Source organism: Thalassophryne amazonica, chromosome 8 (assembly GCF_902500255.1).
Source record: "Thalassophryne amazonica chromosome 8, fThaAma1.1, whole genome shotgun sequence".
In the NCBI taxonomy this organism is placed as follows: domain Eukaryota; kingdom Metazoa; phylum Chordata; class Actinopteri; order Batrachoidiformes; family Batrachoididae; genus Thalassophryne; species Thalassophryne amazonica.
The window spans coordinates 111,297,849-111,323,352 of record NC_047110.1 but is presented as its reverse complement, the minus strand read 5'-3'; the positions used below and the strand labels follow the sequence as shown (position 1 = coordinate 111,323,352).

The 25,504-nt window shown below is 39.9% G+C and overlaps 1 protein-coding gene across 1 annotated transcript in view; it reads left to right on the top strand.

Annotated features, from left to right (window-relative positions):
- The window catches only part of hydin (HYDIN axonemal central pair apparatus protein), a 291,354-nt gene that overhangs the window by 100,508 nt on the left and 165,342 nt on the right, over window positions 1-25,504 (top strand). Inside the window, 4 exon segments of the mRNA XM_034175548.1 lie at window positions 8,092-8,184; window positions 8,312-8,532; window positions 12,371-12,497; window positions 18,584-18,793. Coding sequence (XP_034031439.1) covers window positions 8,092-8,184; window positions 8,312-8,532; window positions 12,371-12,497; window positions 18,584-18,793 — 651 coding nt within the window.

Below are 25,504 nucleotides of genomic sequence, written 5' to 3'. Positions count from 1 at the left end.
TCTGTCTGAGTTATTTTCATTAGTTACTTCATCCAAACCATCAACATGTTTATTAGACCCCATTCCTACCAGGCTGCTCAAGGAAGCCCTACCATTATTTAATGCTTCGATCTTAAATATGATCAATCTATCTTTGTTAGTTGGCTATGTACCACAGGCTTTTAAGGTGGCAGTAATTAAACCATTACTTAAAAAGCCATCACTTGACCCAGCTATCCTAGCTAATTATAGGCCAATCTCCAACCTTCCTTTTCTCTCAAAAATTCTTGAAAGGGTAGTTGTAAAACAGCTAACTGATCATCTGCAGAGGAATGGTCTATTTGAAGAGTTTCAGTCAGGTTTTAGAATTCATCATAGTACAGAAACAGCATTAGTGAAGGTTACAAATGATCTTCTTATGGCCTCGGACAGTGGACTCATCTCTGTGCTTGTTCTGTTAGACCTCAGTGCTGCTTTTGATACTGTTGACCATAAAATTTTATTACAGAGATTAGAGCATGCCATAGGTATTAAAGGCACTGCGCTGCGGTGGTTTGAATCATATTTGTCTAATAGATTACAATTTGTTCATGTAAATGGGGAATCTTCTTCACAGACTAAAGTTAATTATGGAGTTCCACAAGGTTCTGTGCTAGGACCAATTTTATTCACTTTATATATGCTTCCCTTAGGCAGTATTATTAGACGGTATTGCTTAAATTTTCATTGTTACGCAGATGATACCCAGCTTTATCTATCCATGAAGCCAGAGGACACACACCAATTAGCTAAACTGCAGGATTGTCTTACAGACATAAAGACATGGATGACCTCTAATTTCCTGCTTTTAAACTCAGATAAAACTGAAGTTATTGTTCTTGGCCCCACAAATCTTAGAAACATGGTGTCTAACCAGATCCTTACTCTGGATGGCATTACCCTGACCTCTAGTAATACTGTGAGAAATCTTGGAGTCATTTTTGATCAGGATATGTCATTCAAAGCACATATTAAACAAATATGTAGGACTGCTTTTTTGCATTTACGCAATATCTCTAAAATCAGAAAGGTCTTGTCTCAGAGTGATGCTGAAAAACTAATTCATGCATTTATTTCCTCTAGGCTGGACTATTGTAATTCATTATTATCAGGTTGTCCTAAAAGTTCCCTAAAAAGCCTTCAGTTAATTCAAAATGCTGCAGCTAGAGTGCTGACGGGGACTAGAAGGAGAGAGCATATCTCACCCATATTGGCCTCTCTTCATTGGCTTCCTGTTAATTCTAGAATAGAATTTAAAATTCTTCTTCTTACTTATAAGGTTTTGAATAATCAGGTCCCATCTTATCTTAGGGACCTCGTAGTACCATATCACCCCAATAGAGCGCTTCGCTCTCAGACTGCAGGCTTACTTGTAGTTCCTAGGGTTTGTAAGAGTAGAATGGGAGGCAGAGCCTTCAGCTTTCAGGCTCCTCTCCTGTGGAACCAGCTCCCAATTCAGATCAGGGAGACAGACACCCTCTCTACTTTTAAGATTAGGCTTAAAACTTTCCTTTTTGCTAAAGCTTATAGTTAGGGCTGGATCAGGTGACCCTGAACCATCCCTTAGTTATGCTGCTATAGACGTAGACTGCTGGGGGGTTCCCATGATGCACTGTTTCTTTCTCTTTTTGCTCTGTATGCACCACTCTGCATTTAATCATTAGTGATCGATCTCTGCTCCCCTCCACAGCATGTCTTTTTCCTGGTTCTCTCCCTCAGCCCCAACCAGTCCCAGCAGAAGACTGCCCCTCCCTGAGCCTGGTTCTGCTGGAGGTTTCTTCCTGTTAAAAGGGAGTTTTTCCTTCCCACTGTAGCCAAGTGCTTGCTCACAGGGGGTCGTTTTGACCGTTGGGGTTTTACATCATTATTGTATGGCCTTGCCTTACAATATAAAGCGCCTTGGGGCAACTGTTTGTTGTGATTTGGCGCTATATAAAAAAAAATTGATTGATTGATTGATACTCTATCTCCCTTACAGAGTTTAGGTAGCTACTCTGCACTGTGTTGGTATATGGCATTAGAGAACATAAAGAAGGAATCATATCCTTAAACCTAGTTACAGCGCTTTCTGAAAGACTTCTAGTGTAATGAAACTTATTCCCCACTGCTGGGTAGTCCATCAGAGTAAATGTAAATGTTATTAAGAAATGATCAGACAGAAAGGAGTTTTCAGGGAATACTGTTAAGTCTTCTATTTCCATACCATAAGTCAGAACAAGATCTAAGATATGATTAAAATGGTGGGTGGACTCATTTACTTTTTGAGCAAAGCCAATAGAGTCTAATAATAGATTAAATGCAGTGTTGAGGCTGTCATTCTCAGCATCTGTGTGGATGTTAAAATCGCCCACTATAATTATCTTATCTGAGCTAAGCACTAAGTCAGACAAAAGGTCTGAAAATTCACAGAGAAACTCACAGTAACGACCAGGTGGACGATAGATAATAACAAATAAAACTGTTTTTTGGGACTTCCAATTTGGATGGACAAGACTAAGAGACAAGCTTTCAAATGAATTAAAGCTCTGTCTGGGTTTTGGATTAATTAATAAGCTGGAATGGAAGATTGCTGCTAATCCTCCACCCCGGCCCATGCTACGAGCATTCTGACAGTTAGTGTGACTCGGGGGTGTTGACTCATTTAAACTAACATATTCATCCTGCTGTAACCAGGTTTCTGTTAGGCAGAATAAATCAATATGTTGATCAATTATTATATCATTTACCAACAGGGACTTAGAAGAGAGAGACCTAATGTTTAATAGACCACATTTAACTGTTTTAGTCTGTGGTGCAGTTGAAGGTGCTATATTATTTTTTCTTTTTGAATTTTTATGCTTAAATAGATTTTTGCTGGTTATTGGTGGTCTGGGAGCAGGCACCGTCTCTACGGGGATGGGGTAATGAGGGGATGGCAGGGGGAGAGAAGCTGCAGAGAGGTGTGTAAGACTACAACTCTGCTTCCTGGTCCCAACCCTGGATAGTCACGGTTTGGAGGATTTAAGAAAATTGGCCAGATTTCTAGAAATGAGAGCTGCTCCATCCAAAGTGGGATGGATGCCGTCTCTCCTAACAAGACCAGGTTTTCCCCAGAAGCTTTGCCAATTATCTAAGCTTCACTTAGTTCAATTATCTAAGTTAAGCTTCACTACCACTGCATCACCTCCGCTAGGACATCATGACTGCTCCATTCACCTCTGCCAGAGGCACCGCCTCCTCTGGATCCCTTGGGCATGAAGAAATACGTATGAATGTAGTACCTGTCTCGATGACTCACCAGTAGCAAGTAACGCAGTCTCAGTGTTACACTGAGTTGTAGTGTGTAGGTTACATTACAAATGTTGACGCAATGATCAGCTACGCTACTGTTCTGTGAAGTGCGCTACCAATGCACTCACCCTCCAGTGGTGAAGGTTGGACTACGTCCTATAATAAGTGAGTGGACTGTTGCCAAATGTCAAGCTCCACCAGTACAACATTGCCCTCTGTTGAGCTATGCCGATCTGCATTGAAGACCAGTAATTTGGATCCCTGAACTGAGCCTTTGCCGACATTTCTCAGAGATTTTTGAGAATCTGCTATCTCGGCCAGCGTCGGCCGTTTCACTTCATAGTGTGAATGGACCCTGAGTTTGGGGCAGTGGCAAGTTTGTAAAAAGAGGTGAGGCCTTCTTTTTGAATTTTTTTTTTTTTAAGTGATTTAATGAGTTTTCAGTTTAGCATCCAAAGTTAGTTTACATGTCAGAACCGCTCATCCTGTGATGTTGCAGTGATCTTGAATGAATGAATGAATGAATGAATGAATGAATGAATGAAAACTGTTTATTTCGAACATTTGATACAACAACAATTACAAGATAGATCAGTAAAGACAACAACAAAAAAGTTCCTACTGTGTACCCAACATGTCCGAAAAGGGGTAGGGTGAAGCATCAGCTTATTTATCCCTACCCCTTCTTCCCCACAACCAGTAATACCCTTTGCCACATATACACATAGATTCCTACACACCTAAATCGATATCAATATATATATATATATACATATACATACACATATATATATACATACACACATCAACATACATACACATATATACACATATACATATATACACATATATATACACAAACATAAATATACACCTTCACATACCTACTTACATACAAAATACTATATATTTACAAGCCGAAGCAAAAAACAAAAACACCCTAACCCTCATTACCCTTCCTCCTCCCTATACCCAGAAAAAACCATATTTTTGTACCGCTGTTTGAACTGGTTCATGCTTGGACATTGCTTGAGCCCCACTCCCAATCTGTTCCACATCCTCACCCCACAGACAGAAATACAGAAACCTTTTAATGTTGTTCGTGCCCACTGATGCTTTAAATTAAATTTCCCCCTCAGACTGTAATCCCCTGATCTGTTAAAAAACATATTTTTAATATTTGCTGGAAGTAAATTGTTTATTGCTTTATACACAATTTGTACTGTTTGACAATGAACCAAGTCTGTGAATTTTAAGAATTTGGATTGTAAAAATAGTGGATTTGTATGATCTCTATAGCCAGTATTATGAATAATTCTTATAGCTCTTTTCTGCATTACTGATAGTGATTGTGTTGTACCTTTATAAGTATTACCCCATACCTCTGCACAGTACTGTAAATATGGTAAAACCAGTGAGCAGTAAAGAATGCGGAGTGAGTTGTGGTCCAGAATATGTTTTGCTTTGTTTAGAACTGAAATGCTTCTTGACAGTTTACTTTGTATATGTTTTATATGAGTCTTCCAGTTTATCTTATCATCTATTATCACCCCCAGAAACTTATTTTCATGTACCCTTTCAATATCTACCCCCTCGACTTGTAACTGAACCTGTATGTCTGTATTACAATAGCCAAATAACATGTATTTTGTTTTACTTAAGTTTAATGATAATTTGTTTCTGTCAAACCATATTTTCAATTTTCCCATTTCTATACTGATCCTCCTCAGTAACTCCTGCAAATCCCCCCCTGAACAAAAAATGCTTGTGTCATCTGCAAATAATACTAATTTTAATATTTTGGAAACATTGACAATATCATTTATATAAATTAGAAACAGTTTTGGACCCAATACTGACCCCTGTGGGACGCCACAAGCATTGTCCAAGCATGATGATGTATATTCCCCCAACTTCACAAACTGTTTTCTGTTACTTAAGTAGCTTCTCACCCAGTGCAACACCAACCCCCTAATCCCATACTGTTCAAGTTTATTGATTAATATGTCATGATTAATTGTATCAAAAGCCTTTTTAAGGTCTATAAATATTCCAACTGAATGTAATTTGTGGTCTATGGCGTTTGTAATCTCCTCAACTGATTCTATTAATGCAAGTGATGTTGAACTATGTGCTCTGAATCCATATTGACTATCAGTAAGTAATTTATGTTTATTTATGAATTTGTCTAATCTATTATTGAATAACTTTTCTAATAATTTGGAAAATTGTGGAAGCAAAGAAACAGGTCTATAATTTGTGAAGTGGTGTCTATCCCCAGTCTTATACAGCGGCACAACCTTAGCTATTTTCATTTGATTGGGAAATTTACCGGTTTGAAATGATAAGTTACAGATGTATGTTAATGGTTCTACAATCCATTCAATGACCTGTTTTACCACCACCATATCAATTTCATTTAAATCGGTAGATGTTTTATATTTACAATTATTCACAATGTCTATAATTTCATTTCCATCCACTGCTGTGAGGAACATTGAACAGGGATTTCTTTCTATAAGATTATTATCCCAATCCTCAGATTGGGAATCGGGAATTTTTTCTGCCAAGCTTGGTCCAATATTTACAAAAAAATTATTAAAACCGTTGACTACCTCATCCTTATTTTCCTTCTTGACATTATTATCAATGAAATACTGAGGATAACTCTGTTTTTTATTACCATTTTTGATAATGCTATTTAATATATCCCATATTCCTTTAATATTGTTTTTGTTATTATATAATATGTTACTATAATATTCCTTCCTACATACCCGTATAATATTAGTTAATCTATTTTTGTATTTCTTATATCTATTTTCTGCCTCTTTAGTCTTTAGTTTTATGAATTCTCTATACAGTGTATTTTTCTTATTACATGCATTTCGTAACCCTTTCGTCATCCATGGTCGAGCTTGGATTTTTTGTTTTCTGTAGTCTTGTTTAATTGGACAATTTTTATCATATAATGATGTAAATATTTGTAAAAAAGTTTCATATGCACTATCAACATCACTTTCACTGTATACCTTTTCCCAGTTTTGCTCCTGTAAATCCTTCTTTAGTGTGTTCATGTTTTCCTCTGTCCGCACTCGCCTGTATTTTATTTTCTCCTCTGGCTGATTCCGCCGATGGTTTCTATTATAAACGATGAAAACTGGTAGATGATCACTAATGTCATTGATTAATAATCCACTCACAGTGTTATTCTCAATATCATTGCTGAATATATTATCAATTAAGGTGGCACTATGGGATGTAATTCTGCTTGGCCTGGTGATTTTTGGATATAAACTCATACTGTACATTATACTGATAAATTCATCTGTTATTTTATGCTTATTTGGATTGAGCAGATCAATATTTAAGTCACCACAAATGAACACAGTTTTTTGATTAGTTTTTGAGAACATTTTTCCCATACAGTCAGTGAATGTTTCAATACTAGATCCTGGTGCTCTATATATACAGCTGACTAATACATTTTTGCTTTTTTCTTCACATATTTCAATAGTTATACATTCTAATAAGTTATCAATCACAGTTGTCATATTGTCTACTATTTTATAATCCATGTTCTTATCCACATACACAGCCACTCCTCCTCCACTCTTATTTTTTCTGTTTACACAATTAAATTCATATCCATCCAGTTCAAAATCCATTCCTTTATCTTCATTGATCCATGTTTCTGATATAGCAATTATGTTAAATATTTTTTTAAACTGACTTAAATATTCTTTAATGTTGTTAAAGTTTGCATATAGACTTCTGCTGTTGAAATGGATTATTGATAATTTGTTATCCGTTCTAATGATCCGATTAAACTGTTCATCTGTATAATAGCAACAACTGTCATTGATATTTGAGAAGAAATTATTGTCCGGGTCTATATCGTGCTCCAAGTCCAGTACATTGTGGTCTGTGTATTTAAATGTTCTCAGTTCTACTTTTCCATGATCAGCAATCCTTTGAGTTATATCCTTCTTGTCTCCAGATGTAGATGAATAGGTAGTAGATGAATAGGTTCCTCTGGTCTGTGTCATGGTGTTGTGATGTGTTTGTGTCCTCATACCTTATTGGTCATATTTGTCCAGATCCTCGCTTTAAGAAACACTATTGTTCATATTTGTCCAGCTCCTCGATGTTCCTTATTGCCATGACTTTTGCTTGTTCTGGTGATCCGTTCAGTTTGATGAATATTTTACAGTTTGAAGTCCATGTGTGCTGGATTTTTCCCTGTTTCTTCAAGAAGCGTGCTTTCCTGGCGATGTCGGCATTCCGTTTGGTGAGATGTTCATTGATGAATACGTTTGTCCCTTTCAGTTTTCTTCCTTGTTTTAACAGTGCTGTTTTGTGTTTTCTGTTGATGAATCTCATGATGACGGTTCGTTTATCACCGTCATTTCTCCGGGGCAGAGGGTGGCACGCTTCAATGTTATTTAAATCCATTTCTATACCTTTAGATAGGAGGAAATCAGCAACCTGTTTTTCCACAGAGCTGACCTCCTGTTCACTGGGCTCCCCTCCGCTCTCATCTGTTACCGCCCGTGCGTAGGACCGTGGTTTGATGTGAAGACCTGTGATGATGACGTCGTTAATTCTGGTGTACTGCTCCAATTCAGCCACTCTATTTTCCAGCTGCACCAGATGCCGGTCTTTCTCGGCATTCTGGAGCCGTAATGCCTTCACCTCCTCCACCAGATCCATGATTGATTTCTGTTGCTGCTTCACAACAGAAATCTATCTATCTTTTAAATGTTGTAATGCTGTCTGTTTTTGTGCTGTATTTGTCTTCAGTCCATGGTCTTAGGTGATGGGAGGCAGACTGAGTTATGGGTTTGCTTTGACCCAGCATTCTGTCAGGATCACCTGTCGTGTGTTGTGGATGAGGTAACAGTCATGTATTTATTGGAGAATTCCATTGGTCCACCTTGTATAGTGGTCACAATACTTTAATGATACAAATTCCAATAACTGCTTAACGTATCAAGTGTTTGGGTTATCTTACTTTTCACAGACCCTTGTGGTGCACTATGAAGGACACCCACAACAGGACACAGTTGAGCTGCATGCTGAGGTCCATTTTCCCAATCTCCGCTTTTCTTCTACCACAGTGGATTTTGGATGTGTGCTCAACTGCACAGGAACTCAGAAAGACATTACAATCACCAACTGTTCACTGCTGCCGGTGTCCTACCGTTGGACATTTCTGGTCGACCAGAAAGAGTGTAACCTCAGGTACATGTTGTAGTGAAAATCTTCAATCTTACCTCTGTGCCTCTCTGTTGTCCTTCTGATTTGATCATTCCAAATCCTGTCCATCCTTTGTCACTCCCAAGAAAAATCATCTTCAGCTCTGTCTCCTGTCTTTTTGTTAGCATCACCACCTCATACCTGGTCTCACTACCTTCTTGTAAACTTTTCCTTTCTTACTGCATTATAAGTTGCACTGGAATATTAGTGGCATCGGTCCAAAAATGTGCCATTAAGAGTAAAATAACCGTGTTAGTGAGCAGAAGCTAATGGGCTAATTAAAGTTTATGTTAATTTTAGAAGGTGTAAAGAACTCTTAAAGTAAACTGGTTATTGTTACCTCTGAACAGATGAAAACACACCGTGCCTTTTTAATTGTGTCTGATAGATTTCGCCTTCAACTTTTTGTTTTGTAATAGGTTTAAAAATAACAGAAAACTAAATTTTGGTGCAAAAGCAGAAACGATCTCAGTCATAATGTATAGAAAACATGTTCACTTAACTCTCAACTGCAAAACAAACCTGCTGTTAGTTAATGTAGGAACGACATGCATTTATTGTGCACTGTATTTTAGCAAAAATAAACATGACTTGGAAACATATGGTGCTTTACAAATAGTAGAATTTACTTCATTCAAGTTTTGGTCCCTCTTCCTGTGAAGCGGCTGTGAATACTGTCCGTATGTACGTGGCCTTGAACTGAGTAACTACCAGAGCTCCACAAGATTTATCACCATCTATCAAGTTTTCTCTTTCCACGTTCATCTACTGATATTCTTCCTCCTTTCTCCACTTCTTGTAGTCATCCTGTACTTTGCGTTGCTTGTTTATCTTCCAATTTTCATTCTCCTCTCACTCTGCTGTCTTCTGCTCCCTTTCTAATCCTTATCCTCCTTTTCTTCTCCTCCCTTCTTCTCCCCCCTTTTCTCTCTTAGATTGTGACCTCCTTTAACAATCTGTCCCAGAGGCCGTCCCGTTAATTAAATGAAGATCTCACTCTTCATGCACACAGTCTGTAAAGTCTCTTTTTCTTTCTTCCCAACACACGCACTATCTGCCTATGTTCAGCTAATTACATCCCTATCAGTAATTACACCGCAGCCCCTCGAGGAGGAAATTTCAATAAGCCTCACTCTTTTCTGAGGCCGTACGGTACATTTAAATGTTGCAAGTTCTCTTTAAAATACAGAATGTGCAAAATACACGTGCTGCATGCGCTCTGCCCCCCTCATCTTCATAATTACTCTGTAACTCGCATCTTTAATGAATTAGATTATTGACAGATTGAAAGACTGATCACCTTGCGGATGTTTTATTCAATCCAATTTGCACAAAACTGTTAACAGGGTCTAGAACACGCTTTTCCAGTAGATATGTCTCAGTAGTATGAATAGTCTCAGCATATAGACATAACTCAGAAACAACCTTGACTTTCCTGTTGGTCTGGTGGAGCTTAAGAAGACTGTGGTGGGTGAAGGTCACCGAGAAATGTTTTGTAAGGGTTTTTTTTTCTTGTCATTCCACCAAGTCAGGAAAAAAAATCAACACAGAACTAAAAGCTGAGGCTCCTTACATAAGCCTGTACCCTGTTCTTAGAAGTTGAACTGTTGTTTAAAAAAATGTTTGAGAAGGAGAGCCAGGACTCAAAAAACAGTATTTTGTGGTGCGCTTTGGATGGGAATCTACATATCAATAAACTAAGAAAAACTCCAAGATGCACTCTATTACATATGTTTAAAAAGCCTTTATTAGCCAGGCATGGCCATTTTAAACCATCAAAATTCCAACATGTGTCAGCTTTAAGGGCTCCTTCACACATAGTGCAAATTTGGTCAAAGTGCACATGAAGCAGGAATTGTATGCAAAACATGTAAATTTGTAGCTGCCTTGAACGCCTCATACACCTGTTGCTACAACTATTTTCGCACACTGAAAGCGAAAGACAGAAAGACAGCTGAAAGACAGAGTTTGTGCTGTCAGAGCCCATCAAACCCTCTCACAGCAGGTGTCGGCCAAATTCCAGGTGACACATATGAACATCTTACACCGCTCACATGGCACTTAGAAAATGTGTGGCCATTTGCACAGTCATCATGACAACAGTCAGCAGACAATCACTGTCGAGCTGGCTGTGAAATTTGTCTAAGTGTGTGTGGCTTTGTAAAACAGCAACACACGTGAGGTGCCAGAGTGTCAGCTCCCCCCGCACACACGTGGCGTGCGTGTGAATTGAGCATGTGTTGCGCCCTCCCCCCATCCGTAAGCCTGAAATTGATACGGATTCATCAAAAGTTGCTATATTTATTATTTGAAAACTATTTACAGAACAGCCTCAAATTTGATAGTCAAAGCAATGATTTTGAGCACAAAAGTCAGAGAACTATTTACAGAACAAGTTTTTATGAACTCAGAACATGAATATTCTTAAGTGTATGAATGAATATTTACAGAACAGCCTCAAAATTGAGATTCAAATCAATGATTTTGATCACAAACAAAACTACTGGACTGTATCAACAAAATGCCATTTATCAAAAGACGCTACTTTGCATGGGAGACATAGAATTTCATTTCCCTGTCAGCACATTATCATCACCATGAAAGTATGACTTGGTGAACAGGCATAAATAAGTGAATATATGAATTGTTGTATAGTAATGTATTTTGTTATGACATTTTGCATTCTCAATGTAGTGTTTTAACATTAAATGCTGTCATTATTTCTTTTTGCTCAAAAACATCGCTCCTTGTTTCTGCTGGTTTGCTGCTGAAAAGTGAGACGTGTGTGTGTTGAGTTTTTGATGTGTAGATTTCAGCGAGCACAAGAAAAACCCAGAGACAAACATGCGGCGCGCAAGCCGGGACAGAATCTGCAGAGCAGACAGACATGAGACTGTCTGAGTTGCCTGTTTGTGTTTGGAGTTGAGCTCTTGCAGAGTCATCATCTGGTGCCTCACCATCTGTTGGTCTGTCCGCACCACTGAGTTTCAAACTCTGTCTTAAAAGACCCACATTTCAAAAAGCAGCTTTTTGGAGACAGTCCAAATGATTTTGGGGGCTTTTAGAAACTGCTGAGCACCAAATTGCCGCCTGTTTTTGAAGGCGACGACGTACAGCTTTTGTTCGTTCTTACATCTGGAAATGTTCTGTGATGCTTCCAAAGCTATTGTGTATCACACACTTAGCATACAACACTGCCCCCTGCTGGGAGCATCACCAACAACCACTCAGTTTAAAAGAACATAACAATGCTGCGGCCTTCACAGACGCTCCTTCAGGTTTTTGTGCATAATTTTCTCTTCCATTACATGCATATGTACTCGCTGAGGCGGTAAACGCGGCCGGGATTTGCTGATTTATCGAACTTGGCTTCACTCACCGAATCTCTTTCATTCTCTTCCATGTTTATTCAGCACTTCACTGCAATCTATTCTGACCTGTTTCCTGCTGCTTGCCTATTAAAATTCCTCTTAATTATAGAATACTCTGTTTAATTAACTTGATGGATGTACCCAGATGGATCCCATAGGGAAGAAGAGAAGAGAACGGAGAGAAAATGAGATTCTGGTGGGATGTGGGTGCTAAAGATTTTCTCCTCCACTGGAGTATTACAGTGCACATCAATGATATCTCATCCATAAAACACAGTGCTGCTCTGGTACATCATGCAAACCTCTGATTGGTCCATTTCCAGGAATCTGCTGCTTTTTAGCTGACACATTTTCATTCTTTTCTCTATTTTATTTATTTTTTTGGCCTCTTCATGATGTTGTTTCACTTTGATTGTTGAACGCTTTATGTGATTGTTGTCTTTTGTCTTCAGAAGGAAGACAATGACTCCTGAACTGCCTTTGAAAGAAGAGGAGCAGCAGAAGAATCCAGAAAATGAGTCTGAAGACGGAGACCACGTCACCTCCTCTGACAAAGAAAGCATCTCACATGTGGAAGAGGTGAGCAGCCTTCTGTCAGAGATGCAGAGCCAACAGCTAATTTGCACGTGCCACAGCCAGGTGCATACACACATTTGCTTTGCAAACATGTGTCCATCTTACTTCTTTTCTCCTTAGATATAAAACAGTGGTGCCGCTTTCAGATCAGACATTTCCTCATCATTCATGGTGTATAATTATTAAACAGCACAACAACACATCTTAAAGATGAAATATACTTTTCTCTTATGTTAAAACTAAACACAAGTAAGATGGTTTTTGTTGTCCACTAATACAACCCCTGGCAAAAATTATGGAATCACCGGCCTCGGAGGATGTTCATTCAGTTATTTAATTTTGTAGAAAAAAAGCAGATCACAGACATGACACAAAACTAAAGTCATTTCAAATGGCAACTTTCTGGCTTTAAGAAACACTATAAGAAATCAGGAAAAAAAATTGTGGCAGTCAGTAACGGTTACTTTTTTAGACCAAGCAGAGGGAAAAAAAATATGGAATCACTCAATTCTGAGTTAAAAATTATGGAATCATGAAAAACAAAAGAATGCTCCAACACATCACTAGTATTTTGTTGCACCACCTCCTTGCAGTCTCTGAGGCATGGACTTAATGAGTGACAAACAGTACTCTTCATCAATCTGGCTCCAACTTTCTCTGATTGCTGTTGTCAGATCAGCTTTGCAGGTTGGAGCCTTGTCATGGACCATTTTCTTCAACTTCCACCAAAGATTTTCAATTGGATTAAGATACGGACTATTTGCAGGCCATGACATTGACCCTATGTGTCTTTTTGCAAGGAATGTTTTCACAGTTTTTGCTCTATGGCAAGATGCATTATCATCTTGAAAAATGATTTCATCATCCCCAAACATCCTTTCAATTGATGGGATAAGAAAAGTGTCCAAAATATCAATGTAAACTTGTGCATTTATTGATGATGTAATGACAGCCATCTCCCCAGTGCCTTTACCTGACATGCAGCCCCATATCATCAATGACTGTGGAAATTTACATGTTCTCTTCAGGCAGTCATCTTTATAAATCTCATTGGAACGGCACCAAACAAAAGTTCCAGCATCATCACCTTGCCCATTGCAGATTCGAGATTCATCGCTGAATATGACTTTCATCCAGTCATCTACAGTCCACGATTGCTTTTCCTTAGCCCATTGTAACCTTGTTTTTTTCTGTTTAGGTGTTAATGATGGCTTTCGTTTAGCTTTTCTGTATGTAAATCCCATTTCCTTTAGGCGGTTTCTTACAGTTCAGTCACAGACGTTGACTCCAGTTTCCTCCCATTCGTTCCTCATTTGTTTTGTTGTGCATTTTCGATTTTTGAGACATATTGCTTTAAGTTTTCTGTCTTGATGCTTTGATGTCTTCCTTGGTCTACCAGTATGTTTGCCTTTAACAACCTTCCCATGGTGTTTGTATTTGGTCCAGAGTTTAGACACAGCTGACTGTGAACAACCAACATCTTTTGCAACATTGAATGATGATTTACCTGCTTTTAAGAGTTTGATAATCCTCTCCTTTGTTTCAGTTGACATCTCTCGTGTTGGAGCCATGATTCATGTCAGTCCACTTGGTGCAACAGCTCTCCAAGGTGTGATCACTCCTTTTTAGATGCAGACTAACGAGCAGATCTGATTTGATGCAGGTGTTAGTTTTGGGGATGAAAATTTACAGGGTGATTCCATAATTTATTCCTCAGAATTGAGTGACTCCATATTTTTTTCCCTCTGCTTGGTCTAAAAAAGTAACCGTTACCGACTGCCACAATTATTTTTCCTGATTTCTTATAGTGTTTCTTAAAGCCAGAAAGTTGCCATTTGAAATGACTTTAGTTTTGTGTCATGTCTGTGATCTGATCTTTTTTCTACAAAATTAAACAACTGAATGAACATCCTCCGAGGCCAGTGATTCCATAATTATTGCCAGGGGTTGTAGATAATAGATATATATTTTGTGTGAATTGTCAAAGTAAAAAAAAAAAAGTCAGTTATTGTCAGTTTTGCTATATCTACAAAACATACAGAGTTTTGGAAAAAAGTTGCAGCATATAAAAAGTAAAAAAAAAACCTTCTAAAAACTACATGTGACTGTTTGAATATGAAGGTACATGAAGATTTAAATGTATTTACAGTGTTTGTTTACATAGTGCATAAAGAGCGGGGAAGGAGTTCAGCTTCCTGACAGCCTGGTAGATGAAGGTGTTCATCAGTCTTGTGGTGTGGGCCTGGCGGGCCTGGAACCTCCTCCCAGGTGGCAGGACACTGAAAAATTTATGTAAGGGGTGGGTGGGTCACTCCCAGTGCAAAGTGCTGTATGGACTGAACGGATGTTTTAGATGTCCACGAGGGTGGGGAGTGTGACCGTCACTGCAAATCACATTTACCTCGTAACTGAGAATGACATCACACTGGAGATGACTGTGTTCCATTTTCCACATGGCGCCGCAAGTGGGGACAATAAACTGGATGCCTCCAAGTTTTTCCACATTTGTAAATTTAAAATATTAAAATTGTGCATTTAAAAATGTGATTGAACACAACAAATACAATAAATTCATGAATAGTCATTACAACAGAAAAACTCTTTCTGTTGAAATGTTGCAAATTCTAAAGATCAAAACTTTGCAGGAACTGAGAGATGATCAGTATTGAGAAATACCAATGCCACTCTCAGTTCTACCAGAAAGAGTCAGAAGGCAAGTTGAAATTGATCACTTTAATGCAACAAGATAATTTACAGAAAATTATAGTCTGTGGTGCAGTAGATTTGGTGCTGGTCCCATCCTGAGAGTTGAGATGACCACAAATCCTGCTGGTGGAAATGGCAGGGGCAGAGCCTACCCCCAGACAGAGGACAGGGACCAGGGTGGTGGTGGGGTGGAGGAGGGGACGTCTTACCAGTGATCTGTAAACAGTGAGTGGAGAATAAGATAATTGTAGTAAACTGTAAACTGTAGTTTTCTCTGGGCCCCTCCCCAATTGGACTGGGAGTGACATGTTTAGCCGCATGTTCTCCTTGAATTGCTGGCTGTCTGAGTGGTGTCCAAAAAATGAGGTGGGCTTCATAGATAATTGGCAAAGCTTCTGGGGAAAACCTGGTCTTGTTAGGAGAGACGGCATCCATCCCACTTTGGATGGAGCAGCTCTCATTTCTAGAAATCTGGCCAATTTTATTAAACCCTCCAAACCGTGACTATCCAGGGTTGGGACCAGGAAGCAGAGTTGTAGTCTTACACACCTCTCTGCAGCTTCTCTCCCCCTGCCATCCCCCCAATACCCCATCCCCGTAGAGACGGTGCCTGCTCCCAGACCACCAACAACCAGTAAAAATCTATTTAAGCATAAAAATTCAAAAAGAAAAAATAATATAGCATCTTTAACTGCACCACAGACTAAAACAGTTAAATGTGGTCTATTAAACATTAGGCCTCTCTCTTCTAAGTCCCTGTTAGTAAATGATATAATAATTGATCAACATATTGATTTATTCTGCCTTACAGAAACCTGGTTGCAGCAGGATGAATATGTTAGTTTAAATGAGTCAACACCCCCGAGTCACACTAACTGTCAGAATTCTCGTAGCACGGGCCAAGGGGGAGGATTAGCAGCAATCTTCCACTCCATCTTATTAATTAATCAAAAACCCAGACAGAGCTTTAATTCATTTGAAAGCTTGACTCTTAGTCTTGTCCATCCAAATTGGAAGTCCCAAAAACCAGTTTTATTTGTTGTTATCTATCGTCCACCTGGTCATTACTGTGAGTTTCTCTGTGAATTTTCAGACCTTTTGTCTGATTTAGTGCTTAGCTCAGATAAGATAATTATAGCCATCATTTGACCCAGCTATCTTAGCTAATTATAGGCCAATCTTCAACCTTCCTTTTCTCTCAAAAATTCTTGAAAGGATAGTTGTAAAACAGCTAACTGATCATCTGCAGAGGAATGGTCTATTTGAAGAGCTTCAGTCAGGTTTTAGAATTCATCATAGTACAGAAACAGCATTAGTGAAGGTTACAAATGATCTTCTTATGGCCTCAGACAGTGGACTCCTCTCTGTGCTTGTCCTGTTAGACCTCAGTGCTGCTTTTGATACTGTTGACCATAAAATTTTATTACAGAGATTAGAGCATGTCATAGGTATTAAAGGCACTGCACTGCAGTGGTTTGAATCATATTTATCTAATAGATTACAATTTGTTCATGTAAATGGGGAGTCTTCTTCACAGACTAAGGTTAATTATGGAGTTCCACAAGGTTCTGGGCTAGGACCAGTTTTATTCACTTTATACATGCTTCCCTTAGGCAGTATTATTAGAAAGCATTGCTTAAACTTTCATTGTTACACAGATGATACCCAGCTTTATCTATCCATGAAGCCAGAGGACACACACCAATTAGTTAAACTGCAGGAATGTCTTACAGATATAAAGACATGGATGACCTCTAATTTCCTGCTTTTAAATTCAGATAAAACTGAAGTTATTGTACTTGGCCCCACAAATCTTAGAAACATGGTGTCTAACCAGATCCTTACTCTGGATGGCATTACCCTGACCTCTAGTAATATTGTGAGAAATCATTTTTGATCAGGATATGTCCTTCAATGTGCATATTAAACAAATATGTAGGACTGCTTTTTTACATTTACGCAATATCTCTAAAATTAGAAAGGTCTTGTCTCAGAGTGATGCTGAAAAACTAATTCATGCATTTATTTCCTCTAGGCTGGACTATTGTAATTCATTATTATCAGGTTGTCCTAAAAGTTCCCTGAAAAGCCTTCAGTTAATTCAAAATGCTGCAGCTAGAGTACTGACAGGGTCTAGAAGGAGAGAGCATATTTCACCCATATTGGCCTCTCTTCATTGGCTTCCTGTTAATTCTAGAATAGAATTTAAAATTCTTCTTCTTACTTATAAGGTTTTGAATAATCAGGTCCCATCTTATCTTAGGGACCTCTTAGTACCATATCACCCCAATAGAGCACTTCGCTCTCAGACTGCAGGCTTACTTGTAGTTCCTAGGGTTTGTAAGAGTAGAACGGGAGGCAGAGCCTTCAGCTTTCAGGCTCCTCTCCTGTGGAACCAGCTCCCAATTCAGATCAGGGAGACAGACACCCTCTCTACTTTTAAGATTAGGCTTAAAACTTTCCTTTTTGCTAAAGCTTATAGTTAGGGCTGGATCGGGTGACCCTGAACCATCCCTTAGTTATGCTGCTATAGACTTAGACTGCTGGGGGGTTCCCATGATGCACTGAGTGTTTCTTTCTCTTTTTGCTCTGTATGCACCACTTTGCATTTAATCATTAGTGATTGATCTCTGCTCTCTTCCACAGCATGTCTTTTTCCTGATTCTCTCCCCTCAGCCCCAACCAGTTCCAGCAGAAGACTGCCCCTCCCTGAGCCTGGTTCTGCTGGAGGTTTCTTCCTGTTAAAAGGGAGTTTTTCCTTCCCACTGTCGCCAAGTGCTTGCTCACAGGGGGGCGTTTTGACCGTTGGAGTTTTTCTGTAATTATTGTATGGCTTTTGCCTTAATATAAAGTGACTTGGGGCAACTGTTGTGATTTGGCGCTGTATAAATAAAATTGATTTGAATTGATTTGATTTGATTGTTGTTTTAAGGAATGTGTGCTGTTCTAATTGGTTGTAAGCTGATAATTAATAGGAAACACCTGCTTCATTTAGAGACTGAAGCTGATGTTAGTTAACTGGTTCTGAATGACTGCTTAAATATCTGAATCTTCTGGAAGAACTTGCACTGTGCCACGTTTCTTTCTTGAAGTATGGCATTATTATTAATACATATTTCTTTCAATTCAATTCATTTTATTTCAGTTTATTTTCATTTATATAGTGCCAAATCACAACAAAGTTGCTTCAAGGCGCTTTACACAAGTAAGGTCTAACCATACCAACCTTTAATACAGCATTTCATATGACAAGAGATGCTTTCCTACATTCAGCAGGATTTATTTCACATACCACAAAGAAAATGCTTTTGAGTCTGTTTCACTAATTTCAGACATTTCATGTTCTGATTAAATCCAAACTGGTTTTCTTTATGTGTTTATAGGTGTTTGATGTCTTGCCGATCTTTGGTCATCTGCAGCCTGGAGACCAGCAGTTTGTTATATTTTCTTTCTTTGGTCAAATCAATGTCAGCAGAGAGGTGATAGTACAGTGCCATGTGGAGGACGGGCCAATATATGAAGTCACACTCAAAGGAGAGGCGTCAGAAATCACCTACAGTTTTGATTCCACCCACATTGACTTTGGACTTCAGGTATATGTGCATATGTGCATGCATAATATATGAAGAGTTTAGATGCAAAACTCTATATGTGCAAAACCACAAATTTTTAGTTGAGGCCAGCATGGACTTGGCTGCTTAGGTCAGTCTGCAAAATATTAAAGAGGATCTACGCAAACGATTACCTATGTACTAGTTACTGCAATCCGTCCATGCAGTCATAGGGTTGATCAATATGTCTTCCACTTAATAAACTTTCCAGCCTAGGTCATCATTTGTTTGACTCAAAGTTATTCCAGTGGTGCCCCGGTATCCTCCAAGGAGGCTTATTCAAGAACAACCTCCTGTAAGTTGCTCTCCATTTACTGCTCAAGATTTCTTAGATTACTTAGAAAAGAAAATAGATGACATTAGGTCAAATATATGCCAGCATGCCTAAGTCCCGTCACTGCACCCTGTTACTGATGTGGGTGCCCTCGCTGACACCTCACCTAGATTTACTGAATTTGATACTATCTCACTGCGTGCTCTGACGAAACTTGTAATTTCTGCTAAATGCCCAACATGTCTTTTTGACCCTATAACAACAAAACTGTTTAAAGACCTGTGGCCTACCTTTGGGCCTACTGTATTGGAAATTATTAATTAATTCCTAAATGCTTTAAATCCACAGTGATTAAACCAATACTTAAGAAAATGAATCTTGACCCCGGCCTCCAAAAAATTATAGGCTGCTATCAAGCCTATCATTTTGTTCTCAAATCCTTCAAAAGGTAGTTTTGCAGCAGTTCATGGACCACCTTACTGAGAATAAACTCTTTAAGCCACTGCAGTCTGCATTGAGAACACTCCATTCCACAGAGACAGCTCCTACTAAAGTGGTAAATGATCTCCTGTTCGCGGGCACCACTGTGGTTCTGTTACTGTTAGATCTTAGTGCTGCATTCAACATGGTGGATCATCGTATATTACTCAATAGGCTGGAGAATCACTTTGGTACAAACTCGTACAATCTGTAAAAGCCTTGTAACTGTTAGAATGGCCTAAGCAGTGGGTCGCCCCTCTGGGTCTGGTCTGCTTGAGGTTTCTTCCTCATTGTCACCAGAGGGAGTTTTTCCTTACCACTGTTGTGTCGTCTGTGTGCTTGCTTGGGGGGGTTGGTAAGGGCCTTGAGGCAGCTTTGTTGTGATTTGGTGCTATACAAATAAAATAAATGTAATGGAATTGAATTGAGACCAAGTACCAAAGTCACTGGTTAATGTCCAAGTCTCACACCCCAACAGTAATACAAGAAGCATCAGGACCCTAAAGACTTGGACTTTTGTTTTCCTGCAGAGTTATCTGCATTACCAAACACCTCTGTCCAGACACCTGATGACTCTATACGCTTTTCCCAAGTGAGTCTTGAGCTGAAAGGCCAAGAACATAGATTCATAGACTTGATCCAGGACAGTCACAAATCCAGACATTCAAAGTATCGTCAAGTACAAAATCAAGGTTAGTAAACCTATATTTGCCAACAAATGCACCTAAACTGCTGGTTTATAACCCCTACCCAACACCCAATCTGTGCAAACACTGAACAGCATAGCAAGCCAGAACACATCAATGAGGAATGCCACAATTTACTGGGAAGAAGTCAGAAACTCTGCCCCTGCTCTAGACAGTACTCACAGTTCCTTTTTATAGGCTGGTTGGGGATCCTGCAGATTTTCAGGATGTTTGGCTTTGTGAAAATCAACATAGGCTGCAAAGAAACATTGCTTGTGTACTTACTTGTGCTCAGATTGGTTGATTTCTCAGATGTGAAGTATTATTATACTATTAGTCATTTATTGAGAGGTTTGATATCTGGTGTTGAGAACAGACTCTACAGGTTTTTGACTGCATTCTTCCACATGAACAAGCTGGTGAATGAATGTAGCATTTCCTTTGAATGTCACAGTGTTGTTTTTCACACTTTGGTCTTTGGCACTTTGGTTGCCTCCATTATTATGCAAGCCATCCAGACCAGTTATCATTGATATTCAAAACAAGGGCATATCGATTTTTGATTTAGTTGAAATGAGCAATTCAGAAGAACATTTCTCTGACCTCCCTGTCTGCTCAGCACTATTCCTCCTTTTGGCCCCTCCATCTCTCTCTCTCTCTCTCTCTCTCTCTCTCTCTCTCTCTCTCTCTCTCTGTCTCTCTAACATAAAAGGATACATAATACATTATATATCTTCTTCTTTTCATTAAAAATTGGTTGTGTTATTACTATTACTACAATTATTTAATGATTGTACTAGTCATTTTGCCATTTGAGCTCATAGTACATCCGTATGGAGGTCCATCAGGACTAAAACCTCAAGACACAATAACAGCTTCTTACCATCTGCAGTTAGAGTAATAAATAGCACAGATTGGTCGTCCCTGTAGTGAAAGGTACTATACACCTGTATACTAATCACATGCTTTTGCACAGTTCCATCCCATTAAATTTATGTATTTAACAGTGAACATAGTCTAGTCTTTTTACTATTTGACGCTTGTACTTCTTACAGAAGTATTTTTTCCTTTCTTTTTATTATGGTTGTTTATGCACCAACAACACCAGATCAAATTCCTTGTATGTGAGAACTTACTTTTTAATTAATTCGATTCTGATATTATACGTGATGTATTTTAGGCTCAATTAAATCAAATCAAATCAATTTTATTTATATAGCGCCAAATCACAACAAACAGTTGCCCCAAGGCGCTTTATATTGTAAGGCAAAAGCCATACAATAATTACAACAAAAACGGTCAAAATGACCCCCTGTGAGCAAGCACTTGGCGACAGTGGGAAGGAAAACTCCCTTTTAACAGGAAGAAACCTCCAGCAGAACCAGGCTCAGGGAGGGGCAGTCTTCTGCTGGGACTGGTTGGGGCTGAGGGGAGAGAATCAGGAAAAAGACATGCTGTGGAAGAGAGCAGAGATCAATCACTAATGATTAAATGCAAAGTGGTGCATACAGAGCAAAAAGAGGTGAATAAAAAGAAACACTCAGTGCATCATGGGAAACCCCCCAGCAGTCTAAGTCTATAGCAGCATAACTAAGGGATGGTTCAGGGTCACCCGATCCAGCCCTAACTATAAGCTTTAGCAAAAAGGAAAAATAAAAAAAAATCAAATTTATTAATTTATATAGCGCCAATTCACAACAAAATCGTCTCAAGGCGCTTCACAACATAAAAAACAAACATTTAAAAAACAATTAAGACATATCAGTTTACTTTGAAGCTGGGGGTGGGGGGGCTGGTGTCAATGGTTTTGTTCAGAAACAAACTTTAATTTTTATGTACCATTTTAAATTAAGACATAACCATAAAAAAAACCCCACATACACACAAGCTGACTTGCTAGAAAAAAACCCTTCAATCATCATATGAGAGAACATGAAGACAAACTTAAACTCTTAATGTCAACATCTGCACACCTTTAAATCATCACTCAGCTCAGTTTTAAACTTAATCTTAAAAGTAGAGAGGGTGTCTGTCTCCCTGATCCGAATTGGGAGCTGGTTCCACAGGAGAGGAGCCTGAAAGCTGAAGGCTCTGCCTCCCATTCTACTCTTACAAACCCTAGGAACTACAAGTAAGCCTGCAGTCTGAGAGCGAAGCGCTCTATTGGGGTGATATGGTACTATGAGATTTGTTATATGGCTGGGGGGGCCTGGCTGCCTTTTTGTTTCTGTCCTTTGCTTCTCCTTCCAGGTGGTTTGCATTTGGAACTGAGTGGCTGTGTTGCTGAGTTTATCAGGACCTCACCCTGATCACCTGAGGCTGATCACCTGCGGCTCATCAGGACTCACAGCTGTGGTGCATCTGCATGGATTGGAACATGGTGGCATTTAAGACTGGAGTGCACAGTGTGTATTTGCCAGAGACTCGACCTTGTGACCAGACGGGTGAGATCGTTGTCTCGGGAGCCATCTCATCATCAATGGATGCAGAGAACGTCCAGGTTTGATGCACGGTCTGTGAAAGAGGAGGGGGTGAGGTCTCACGCTCGTCAGCACACTTCCTGAGGTACGTTAGATTTTGTGACTAACATTTATACAGTCAGTAAATGTGGTGTCCCTCACACCTTTATTATATTGAGCTGTATGTTAGTCATGTATCGACTTCGACTGCAGTGGAGTTTTGTGAACTGGATGTTCCATGCCTGCAGGTTGGGAAGTTGATTAGTAATCAAGCCAGGAAGTGTTTGCTGTTTGTACACCTTTAAGTGTTCTCTCTGTGTGTAGAGTGTGGACTCACATAATGGTTCCTTCTTTCACAGACTCGGTTTGTTGCGGCCACCTGGGGGGTGTCGGCGGGGTCCTTGAGTCCGAACAGCTTCTGGCTCCGGACCGTTAGCGCTGCTGGGAGCGCACCACGCCAGACCGCACTTTGTTTTTTATGTATCACTGTTATGTATTAAATTCAGTTAGCCTTTGTACCGTGCTCTGCTTATTTCATACTGGGTCTTTCAAACGCTGGTCGGTTCTCCGAGCTGCGTCCGACACATAACAAGATTAGTGAAAATGACTGGTACGGTCGTTAAATAGTTGCAGTGATGACAGTTGTCAGGAGCCCAGTGGCTGAAAACAGATCAAGGACATGCCCATGTTTCTGCCAGCTGCAGCCTGATAAATGGCTACTTTCAACAGGCGGGAAGTGACTCGTGGTCTGCCTGGGTGAGTGCCATACAGGAACCGAGGTCATTTCACTGTGTGTTGGTTGTGTCAATGCACAGCACCAGTGCATGTTCCCAGACCCCACCTGAAGTGGTCACCAGTAACATATATGCACTTTGTGTTACTGGTGACCACTTGGCTCCTGGATGGCAAACACCAAGGTAGACAATAGAGGATGACATTTTTCGGGAATTCCCGTGGATCACGTGATTCCTGCGGGATTCCCGCGGGATGGGAGTCAAAATTTTATCAATCCCGTGATTGGGATGGGGCAGGCAGGAGCAGGAATGCCACAAATAGATGATGATTTTCATCTATTTAAAACAACCAAAACGCGTTCACACCGGGCACGATTAGACTCTACAAATTCACGGGGGTCGCGTGGCGCCTCCTTCGCCCAGTGTGTCACTCTGCTTTTGCTGCGAAAATTCGCCCCGGTGCGTCATCAAATAGGAGGAGCTTCCATTCCGCTCGCCGGCTCCGGTGGTCAGTCAAGTTAACGTGACGGACCTTGATCACACGGAGTGAGTTGTTATGGAAAGCTCCCAATACAGGGAGTATCATTATTTGCTGCAGGAGCTGTGTCTGGATGACGGCCACTTTCAGCGGTCCTTCCACCTCTGCAGGACCCAGTTTGAGGACCTCCCTGTCCCATTCATGCGCGCACATGTAAACAATAAAAAAAAAAAGAAACTCTGCTGCCTGCTATGGGACTGCAGCTTGCTCTTCCCCCCAAAACTCTGTCATAATTGTGTTTAGAAACCACTCACCATTTGTTTTATTATACATCTGTGTAGTTAATAAGTAAAATAATCTCCATGGACGATTCGCTCGCGCGTGCACGTAAAATAAAAATAAAAAGAAACTCCGCTCCCCGCTGCTGGGGCTGCTGCTCGCTCCAAAAACTGTCATAATTGTGAAATAAAGGACAAAAGAGACATAGGTCCTGCTCACAGGCTGCTACCAGATACAGGACATGTTCACATCTTCAGTCAAACTCCAGACATCTCCACGTCACTACATATTCAGTCCCTGATTGATCATCACGGCGCGAGACATACGGGGGTGGGATGGGAGTGGGACTGATTTTGAGTGGGAGCGGGATGGGATTGGGAGTCATCTTTACAGGAGTGGGACGGGATGGGATTTATTTTTTTACTCCAGTCCAGGATTGGGACAGGATGGGATTTTTTTTCTGGGAGCGGGATGGGACTGGAGTGAAAATCCACTCCCGTGTCATACTCTAGTAGACAACCGGTCCATCCCTGCCTCTCAATAGTTACCATCTATCTGCTATAGTCAGGTGAATATGGGCGTGTCCTTGGGCTTTTCCAGCCGCTGAAGTCCTGAAAGTTGAGCCACCTGTGTATAATAATAACCTTTATTTAACCAGGTAGAAATTCCTGAGATTGAAACCTCTTTTAGAAGGATGACCTGGCCAAGAAAGGCAGCAGCACACGTCATAAAGGACAGGTTAACATCAACATGAGAACATTGGTGATAAATAAAATACAGTCATCTTAGTCATAACATTGCACATGATATAAAGTCTCAAGCAGATTTTGATGTAGAAACATAGGCATTGCGCAAAAGAATCCCATTTGCGATCTCGTAAAATAGACCAGAAGATGTGCAAAGATGTCAGTCTGGGCAGTTTCAGTTCGGATTGGAGAACGTTCCAGACAGAGGGAGCTGAAAAACTAAAGACATTCTTTCCTGCTTTTGTGTGGACATGAGGTACACGAAAACATAACATGTCATTCGAGCGCAGAGTGTAACGGCTTTCAGATCTCTGAAGTAAACTGATAAATAGGTTGGAACCAGGCCAATAAGAGTTCTGTGTGCTGGTTCTTTACCAGAGAAACACACCACATGACCAAAATGTAACAGGTGATGTATCCTCATAGTGTGAGGCTCAGCAGTGATGTTCATGTCTCTGGGTCCTCTGGATCGAGAGACGCCTGGAAAGAGGTCATAGATCCATGAGGTCACTGGACAGAGGTATTTGGTGTTACAGGAGAACGAAGGTCCAAGTCTT